Source organism: Cucurbita maxima, unplaced genomic scaffold (genome assembly GCF_002738345.1).
Source record: "Cucurbita maxima cultivar Rimu unplaced genomic scaffold, Cmax_1.0 Cma_Scf00017, whole genome shotgun sequence".
NCBI lineage: Eukaryota > Viridiplantae > Streptophyta > Magnoliopsida > Cucurbitales > Cucurbitaceae > Cucurbita > Cucurbita maxima.
In genome coordinates this window covers 2122828-2132507 of record NW_019272033.1, presented here as the reverse complement: position 1 = coordinate 2132507, position 9680 = coordinate 2122828, and the positions used below count along the sequence as shown (strand labels likewise).

At 35.4% G+C, this 9680-nt stretch overlaps 2 protein-coding genes across 4 annotated transcripts in view; one reads left to right on the top strand and one right to left on the bottom strand.

Moving 5' to 3' along the window:
• LOC111492088 (protein SABRE-like) overlaps positions 1-5150 on the top strand; it is a 22834-nt gene extending 17684 nt beyond the window's left edge. The window contains exons 17-24 of one of the 2 annotated variants that reach the window (XR_002719816.1): positions 1616-1688; positions 2604-2705; positions 2813-2980; positions 3222-3545; positions 3640-3807; positions 4111-4489; positions 4678-4919; positions 4950-5150. Coding sequence is in view for 1 of the 2 variants with exons in the window: in XM_023141273.1 (XP_022997041.1) it covers positions 1616-1688; positions 2604-2705; positions 2813-2980; positions 3222-3545; positions 3640-3807; positions 4111-4489; positions 4678-4829 (1366 nt within the window). In the remaining variant the exon portion in view is untranslated. Of the gene's footprint in view, positions 1-1615; positions 1689-2603; positions 2706-2812; positions 2981-3221; positions 3546-3639; positions 3808-4110; positions 4490-4677 lie in introns of both variants that reach the window. The other variant, XM_023141273.1, reaches the window with a different exon arrangement.
• An 834-nt stretch (positions 5151-5984) lies between these two features.
• Positions 5985-9680, bottom strand: part of LOC111492161 (GATA transcription factor 24-like) — a 10246-nt gene continuing 6550 nt past the window's right edge. Inside the window, exons 7-11 of one of the 2 annotated variants that reach the window (XM_023141418.1) lie at positions 9030-9095; positions 8873-8944; positions 8216-8296; positions 6648-6716; positions 5985-6560 (exon numbers count right to left, since the gene is read on the bottom strand). In XM_023141418.1, the coding sequence (XP_022997186.1) occupies positions 6651-6716; positions 8216-8296; positions 8873-8944; positions 9030-9095 (285 nt within the window). In that variant the 3' untranslated portion in view covers positions 5985-6560; positions 6648-6650. The remainder of the gene's footprint in view (positions 6561-6647; positions 6717-8215; positions 8297-8872; positions 8945-9029; positions 9096-9680) is intronic. The other variant, XM_023141419.1, reaches the window with a different exon arrangement.

Sequence of the window (9680 nt, the reverse complement as noted above, 5' to 3'; positions counted from 1 at the left end):
AAAAAAAAAAAAAAAAAAAAAAAAGATCGAACTGTTTTTTTATTTATTTTTAGAAGTTATCCAAAAAAAAAGATAAATTTTCATATCCGTCCTTCATTGGTCAAACCACTCCTTAAATTTTCATCCAAACACAGACCAATTATTGAGAAAACATTTTTAGATTTATAAGCCCTCATAATGAACACACACTAAGAATTTGTTGCCTACTTTGGCATCCATGAGTAGTTTAGGGCATATCTATTAATGATTATATTTCTTGTTTTTTTGTTTCTCGTTTCATGTTTCTTGTTTCTTGTTTCTTTGTTCTCTAATGAAACTATGTTTGTTAACTATTACTTATTTCTTTTTCTTTCTTTTTATTGAAAAAGTTATTATTATATATTTTTTTAGATATTTATTGTGCATTTTAGAAGAAAAAAATGATAAAATAATACTTCCATTTTTGTTTTGAAAAAAACTCAAAATAGAAACAAGAATCCAACCACTTATTGGATCAATTAAGGCTGACCTTTTAAATGGCTCTTCATTTTTTTGGATCAATTAAGGCTAGCCTTTTGAATTTCTCATAGAATCCAACCAACTATTTGTGATTCCTCAGATTCCTATAGAGCAAGTTGTCTTCTTCATCATTCTTATCGATATGGTTAGAAGTTACTACACTGACAGTATGTTTTGAAAGAAATCAAAGGATTTTCAACAAGATTCATATTTGATTTGATCAGTTCATTTAGGCTCGTTTGAAGGCTTCTTCTTTGCATGCTCTCGCCAACCTCTTTGTTGGATATTCTATCCAAGATTTATGTCTCATTTGGCATGCTTTTATTTTTCTATTCTTTTCATTTTCTTATTATTCACTCATTTTCTCATTAGTCATTTCATCAGTTTTGTTTCTTGTTGAGGAAAAAAAAAAAAAAAAAACTTGATTTTGTTGTTTCAAAATTTCTTTACGATTTTAGAAATATTTTTTGAAAAATGAGAAACAAGAAGCATGAATAGTTAGTTATCAAACGCTTCTATTTCTCAAAAATTGAAAACAAACTAAAAAAAAAAAAAAGAATGTTATCATATGGCCTTTAGTTACCAAATTAAGATGGTTGTCTTAGCAGTTAAACGGCTAATGTTTGGACACAGGGCTGCCATGATAACTGTTTATAGAAAAACCCACACAAACACAAAAAGAAATTATCTATGTATCAAATATTTTAAATATCTTGCCTTTTTTTATTTTCTTCATATAAGTTCTTTCTGAGATTTTTTTTCTTTTAATCATTGCTTGGCCAGATGTACTACAGGTTCTCTCCTTATCAAAACTCAATTTTTAAAATTATCTTGGGTGATCTTTTTTAATCATTGCTTGATCAGATGCATTACATTTTTTATTTTAAGGCCTTCAACAGATTCACGCCATTATGGGTATTGATTCTCTCTGGTTGTGCATAAGGCTGATGCACTTGCTTGAAGAAAGTCTAAATGCAAGAGTGGTATTGTCAGATATTCGAAAGTGGCATAATGCCCCCTTAGGAAATGGGCTTCCTGTTTTTTCTTGTGAAATTTGGGTATTACTTGCTTCATATGATTTTTCAGAAAGTTACAGAATCTTCTTTAACGGCTGCAGATTAGTCATGCTTCGAGTGGATGCAAAACAGGGAGCTCCAAGGGATGGAAATTCGCTCCTTGAAATGTTCCAGGTAATTGAAGTGCCCTTGTTTTCTCCAATTTTTTTAGTATAGGCATTTGTGTTATTTAGTATTGAATTGTTTTAGTGTGCATTTCTTCTATAGGAAACAGTAGTTCGAGAACCAAAAATTCTTTAACTATTAACTGCTTAAGAAATATTTGATTTAATGGCATCATCAATTTAAATGTTTTGTTTTTCTAACTAAAAGGACTCTTTGAACTTGTGTCCAATACCTTAACATGGATGAACAAAAAAGAAGAAAGGGTTTTCGTTTTTTCTTTTTCTTTTTTTTCTTTTGCAAATTCGGCTTTGAAAGCAAGTTATCAGACAGGAGTTCGAGGTTATGTTCCATTAGCTTTGTAGAAGAACGTATAATGAACGATGGTTGCATAGAGGGTGTGGATAGGCTGCAGCAATTCATTCTCTTTTATCTATTTACTTTTTTTCTCCTCTTACAGTGTGTTCGTTGCATATTTTACAGCCTAGTTTTATCTTTATCTTCAATTCTCCCTCAAAAAGGGTTTGTTGACATTAATTAAGAAATATGAAAGTGCACTTTGAAAATGAGCAAGTCCTGCAAGGGAATTGTCACACTGAAAAATCCCGAGACAGCGGATGAATACTTTCTTTTCCCGAGAAAAATATACATAAAATACATGACATAAGTTAAATAATGCAACTTAAGAGGGATTATGTTGTGTGCTTGGGAGAGAGAAAGAATCCATCGGTTACACACTTTTACATCGAATGGGTACTTGAGTTTATCTGGTTGAAGTGGTTGCATGGATAAGACTTACAGTTAAAAATATTATTGTAGTATTTCTGTTTACCAATTTCAAGAATCGGAATTATCTTGATCACTATAATTTTTTAATCTAATTCTTAGTACATGATTGTTTGCTTAATGTGTTCTTTACTCATATAGGTTGATATTTACCCCCTCAAAATTCACTTGACTGAGACAATGTATCGGATGATGTGGGAGTACCTTTTTCCAGAAGAAGAACAAGATTCACAGAGACGGCAGGTGAGCTGAAAGCCATGTTTCTTAGGCGCTGACTCCTCAGGGGAAGGCAACTTTCTACTTTAGCTTCCCCCAAGTATAATTTACGAGTGGCTCACGTTTTGCTACAGGAAGCTTGGAAGATTTCTACGGCTGCAGGTTCAAGGCGTGTGAGGAAAGGTTCTTCAGTTCATGAAGTATCTGCATCTAATACTCAGCCAACAAAAGAGTCAGAGATGTTTTCCAAATTAGGTTTCTCCCTCGGTGGTCAAGGATCTGTCAATGCAGATTCTGCTCAGGTGAGTTTTTTAAGCTTACTTGTGGCTCATTGAGCCAGTTTTCTTTTCTGATAATTGTTAATTATGGGGGAAAAAAAAAGGAAAGATTGGATTATTTCTTTTCATTTATAAAAAAGGGAACTGCTGGAGTTGTGATCTTTGGTTTCCCGTGTTGAGATCGCTGGGATTGATAAAACTTGAGTTGTATTCCTTCTTTGGATCGTGCTCCTTCCTTCTTGAAGTCTCTGATACTTCCATACAGGCATCGAAGACACAAAACCTTAAATCTAATGCTGGCAGCAGTTCAGGCCCCGAGTTAAGAAGAACATCTTCTTTCGATAGGTCATGGGAAGAGACTGTGGCCGAATCCATTGCTACTGAACTTGTCTTGCAGAGCATTACCACAAATGGATCACTGGGTTCTGTTGAGCAACCAGATGAATCAGGTAGTAATAAATTGAAAGATCCCAAAGCTATCAAAGCTGGTCGCTCATCCCATGAAGAGAAAAAAGGGATAAAGGCCCAGGATGAGAAAAGATCTAGACCTCGAAAGATGATGGAGTTCCACAATATCAAGATAAGCCAGGTTAGCTCAGTCTGTAAAGTTTGTTGTTGAATTAATTGTTGAAACAATATTTTGTAGATTCCTTTGTAAATCACTCAACGAAACTTTGAAACAGGTTGAGTTGTTGGTTACTTACGAAGGATCAAGATTTGTCGTCAATGATCTGAAGTTGCTGATGGATACATTTCATCGTGTTGAGTTCACTGGGACTTGGCGTAGGCTATTTTCTCGAGTTAAAAAGCATATCATCTGGGGAGTTCTAAAGTCTGTTACAGGAATGCAGGTGAACTTTTAGATCTAGTCTTCCGCATTATAACACTAATATCGCACTTTTTTTATATTCCAGTAACAATCACGTCTTGAGTTCCCTCCAAACATTATAGTTCTCTTTCGTTTCCTTCACCTTCGAATTCATCTGCTTGCAAGTCACCAATGCATTGCTTGGTTATATGATGAACACTCAAAGAACTAAGCTTTTAGAGAGAAAGTAAAGTTGATTGTAGTATGTTTTTGCATTTAACTGGGTTGAATTCGAGTTTGTGGATTACTAGGCCATTATTTACAATCTTAGACACCACTCATGCAGGGTAAGAAGTTCAAAGACAAAGCACACAGTCAAAAGGAAAACAGCAATACGGTTGTTCCTGACAGCGACTTTAATTTAAGTGACAATGAAGGGGGTCTGGCAGGGAAATCTGATCAACATCCAATAACCTGGCTTAAGCGGCCAAGTGATGGGGCAGGTGAGGGATTTGTTACTTCCATCAGAGGTCTCTTCAATAATCAGCGTCGAAAGGCGAAAGCATTCGTCTTGCGCACAATGAGGGGCGAAGCTGACAATGATTTCCAAGGTGACTGGAGTGACACTGATGCTGAATTCTCACCTTTTGCTCGGCCACTCACTATAACAAAAGCAAAAAGGCTTATTCGGCGGCATACTAAAAAGTTCCGTGGTAGACAGAAAGGTATCTCGACTTCTGAGCTATTTCTCTCTATCAAGTGTCAATAAGTATATATACTCACTCGAGTAACAGGTCAAGCCAACAGCACGGAGGATTATAGAACTTGTCTCTCGATATGACCCTTCTGAATAATTAGATAACAAATTATTTCACGTAGTATTTACTCTGAAACTGAAAATATAATGTAACAGGTTCGACTTCTCAACAAAGGGAGTCCCTCCCCTCGTCCCCAAGGGAAGCCACTCCATATGAAAGTGACAGTTCTAGTGGGTCGTCACCATTTGAAGATTTTCTTGAACAAGAACATCTGGAGCAAATGAAAGAAGATCATTTGGAACCTTGATGGCCTGATAAGACTTAACAGAGAATGCGGATGAGACTGCTGCATATCCACTACTTTGACTTACCAAAATGCACGTAAAATTCCAAAATACTTTTGGTTGAAGCCCCGTTCGAAACATGGCCAAGACAATAAGAGTAAGGCATCCAAAACGGCTCTTGAAGAATGAAGCCCCACCCCAAATTTCTCTCTTGTTTATAGGTTTGAGTACACGAGCTCATAAATTTGTGAGCAACTGGAAATCCAATTTTGTCCGTACATATATTGGTTATGGCATATAATAACAATGATATATCCCAAGTTCCCAACCCAATTTCATTTCCACTCGCTAGTTATCTTGAATTTCTGGTTTACTGACGTGATATTTTATACAGATGCCTTAAATGCATTAAAATTTCTTTCAGTACACATCTTTTGAGCTCGATATAAAATAAATGTCTACAAATAAACGACCTACTTTTGTTGAGGGTTTATAAATGTCCGTTCATGTGCTACATGCTTAACGACAACCCCCATGTTCTAATCATCCATCTTTAGAAGACCTTTGAAATTCAATCTATACTCTTATCGAAGGGAAAAACTATTGATTCCACAATCAACAATGTAGCATAACTCAATTAGTTAAATCATATATCTTCGGCCAGGAGATTAAAAGTTGATATCCTTCACAATGTTGTCTACACGTTGCACTGATATGCAATAGAATGGCACAGTTATAAAAAAAAAAACAAGTTCATTTGATACAACCGTGAGTGAATTTCGAACTTGAATTTTCAATTTTATCAATTTAACCCATGAATTTGAACAAGGTTTGCAACCAATATTTCCTCAACAAAATTTAGCAATAATTTACATCCAACCAAAAAATCAACAAAATTCAACCAACTGAACGCTCAAAATCATAAGAAAAATATTCAAACCCCTCCTGCATAAATAAGAATCCATTGCAAAACATTACAATCATACATAAACCACGCATTTCCTTGATATTGAAGCACATTTCATTAGGTACATAAATGCTATTTAAAATAGTGCCATTCAACCATGAGAAATAGTTCAATAATCTTCACCGGTATAATTTGCAAGTAGCACCCACGCCCATGACGATGATGATGGGAGGAAAAATAAAAGATTATGACAAGATAATTCGTAGAGTTCCCTTTCAATTGATTTCTACATGCCAAACATAACAGTACAAAGCTTCCAATATTGTAAGTGGCATCCATCATATTCTACACTAAATAGGTCCCAGATGAAGAGGAGGGAAGGGGACCATCGCTGGAATTACAGGGCTCGTAATGTGCAAGTTTATTCTATTGGCAATTGCTCAAGTCATTGTATATCAAATTGTCAATTAGAACCAAAAAAGAAAAGCCCATCTTATGATACAAACACCACAAGCATTTGATCCCTTCATCATTATGACGATAAATTACGGAAGCAGACCTTCAAATAAAATTGAATCGAGTAGTAGCCTTACCAAATGAATCACTTGGATCATACACCGATTGAAGAACTCAAGCGTATCCCCTAACAACTTGACTCGTACAGTGAACACAAATAGATTCTGGCAGCAATATCAACACTGTTAGACGACCTAACTTAAGCTGAAAGCAGCGTGCAACGTCCCGGCCAAAAGATTGACCACTGCACACTTGAACCTTATGTCATGGAAATTTTTGTAATTACACAAGTCCTATCTGCCACTTCATTGTTGATAGTAACTTTTGACATCTAGGAATCATGCGACCACAAGAAATTATTAACAGCCGAAGTATTATTTGAAACCTCCTAGACCTATTGCCTTAAGCAAACAATTACCTTCTAATCAAAGTTAGTGGGGATGTCTACATCGGTATCCGAAGGATTAGCAAGTTCAATAAGAGGTTCCTGAAGATAAAAACTAGTATAAGTAAATGAATATCAACCCAAAAAATATCAAATGCAGCAAATCAATACCGCTTTGTGAATTAACTAGTTCAAAAGTGAAGGAAGTATTAGCAAAAAGTATTAATTGCAGCAAATCTATGAAGCCACTTGCTAATGCAATTACGGCCTTCGTCTACATCTATCAGCACCCAATCTAAAAAAGTTCAGTATGAAACTGGCTCAGCCGGCAGCCGCCATCAGATGGTTTACACAAGCAAAAAATAATAATAACAGCTTAGTCTATCTTGTACCAACAACTTTTAGCTACGTTTCATTTCATCTAATATAAGGCTTGCAAGAATTTTTAGCATCTAATTTAGAGGTCAGCAGGGCGCCTTGGGGATTATTAATTTGATTGTTTTTTTTTTTCATTATTTTGGAAGAAAATTAGAGAACTTTATCGATGAATGAAATGAGAAAGGGAGCATAAAACACTCCTGAACCCCAAGAGAGAAAGATTGAAAGCTTTATTAATTTAACTCTCACATATTTGTTATTAGTAATGGAGATTCCTTAACGAGAAGACAAGGTTCCTAGTCAAAGGCCTCAAGTGACAATGTCCAATGAAATGAAAGAGAAGGGGAGCAGCAACGATATTAAAGAGGTTGAATTACAGACTACTAGGACAAGGATTACTTTGTATCAGCGTGGACCTTACATTTAGTTTAACTTCTAACTGCCTGAAGCAACACAAGGGAGGAGAAAATAGTAAACGCATGAAACGGAAGAATAATTTATACATAGGCCATCTATTGGTGTGATTGGGTTTGGTTAAACAGAGATTGTGAATGTCTAAACCTCCGATTCGGACTAATTTCTGCATTCTATCATTTCACTCCGATTTGTACTTCTTTATCGAGAAAGGACCGAGGCCTCCCTTTTTTGTTGGGAGGTTTATAATATTCCATCGAACAAGATATGGGCCATCTTTCCACAAATAGTTCCTGAATAATCTGTCTACATCCGAAGCCATTTTTTGTGGCATTTCGAATAGAGACATGTAGTAAATTGGGAGGTGGATAATGTGGCTTGTATTAGGGTGAGTCTTTCACGTTTTGAAGTATAACATGGTGAAGTATAACATGATGACCATGTTGACAGCTTTCTTTCTATTTTTTCAATAATAGTCTTCCTGGAAAAGGATTTGTGTTTCCTTTTAAGGGTGATCCTAGGTACATATTCAGCTACTATTTTGACATAATCCATACGCTGTTTTCTTAAACTATGATCAACGGTTTAAAGTGATATCCAATCTGGATGAGATATCCAAAGTGCTTGACTTGGGTTCGAGCAAGTATTTGAAGTTAATATACTGTGAAATCTTTTTTATGAGATTAAATATTTACTTATCCAAATCATAGCCCAACGAAAAGCTGAAGTAGCTTTTCCCTTGCCAAAAAAGTCATTCAAATGAAAGATAATTCATTATATTTATTTTTTAAAATAAAAATAAGCAATACCTGCTCATCACCATTTGTTGAATGATTGGCAATTTGCATGGGCAACGAATTTGTAAGCTCTACAGTGGTTTCATTTATATCCTGCGCCACAAGAAACATCAAGTTACTTTGGAATTGCACACTTTTTATTGTCAAGTATTTTGAAGCAAAGTGGTCAAGGATTTATTTAGTTTTCAACACTGAAGTCTTCAAAAACACCACAAAAATAGAAAATAGACAGAGTGATGCAATATAGCATCTGTCCAGGTTAACAAGATTCTCATCAATCAAGCATCCTCAATTTATTGATCCAGCGTTCAACTCGAGCAAACTAGCTAATGAAATTATGTAATAGGGGGACTAAGACAAACTAACTTCAAATATAGGACAAATCTTTTCAGGTGGAGAAATACATCTGCCAAGCACCTTTATCTGTACAGTAAACAGAGATAAGAGCTCCAATCTTCCATGGACCAATTTGTCAACACAGACTAACTGGGTGGAAGTGCTAATTTCCATAATGGGGTTAGATAATTTAGGATATCTTAGTGAAAAGGTGAAGCACCTACTCCAAGGTAAAAGCAGGGGTACATAAAGATCAACAGAGACTTCCAAATGCAGGTAAATTAAAGGCATATAAGAATAGGAGGCATAAAATCCACTAAGATATGAGCATACTTCCTCAACCGGGTCAAGGGAAGGATTACTGGAGCCTTCGGTCATAGTTTTACCAGGATCCTCAGGAGTTCCCTGCATACATATTGTATGCATTGGCTTGCAAATAAGACAAGCTAGCCAAAAGGAATGTATTTGAATGGGGGAAAAAAGATAGTACATGTTCATCCTGGATGCCCGAAAATTCTCCCTCCATGATTGTGGGTTTGACATCCATTGGGGTTTCCTGCAAAGCCATTGAAGTCATTGGAAAAACCATGTATTTCAAATACATGAACATGGAATAACAGCATACAGCATACTATAATTTTTCGGAAAGAACTAATCATGCAAACAAAAAGACATAAGAAAAAATAGCATAATTACAGTATCTAAACCAAAAAAATAAATAAATAAAAAGATCATACAAAAAGAAAAGCTAGCGACAGAAAGTTGAACACATAACATTATGTACCAAGGAATCTATCATCCATTATGCGTGGAAGTGCAAAAATTCATTCACAGTTTTCTTAGTTCGTGGGAATGAGATATCTCCCAAGTATTTTTAATTCATTGTTAAGTTTTCCCTCTTGCACAAATGACTCTTTACTTCAGTTGGAATATGGCCAATGTTTGAAGGAAATCAAGTCTCTCCAGGTGTCCACCAAAGGGATTCCCATTTACCTTTTGCCTTTTCCTTTCTTTTTTTTTTTCCCCTAATATGACAGATATGAGAACTTTTTGTTATCTCCCAATTCAAGTACAGTAAACCTTAGGCAATGAGACAAGACATTTTCGAAATAAAAAATTAAAAAAAAAAAAAAAAAAAAAA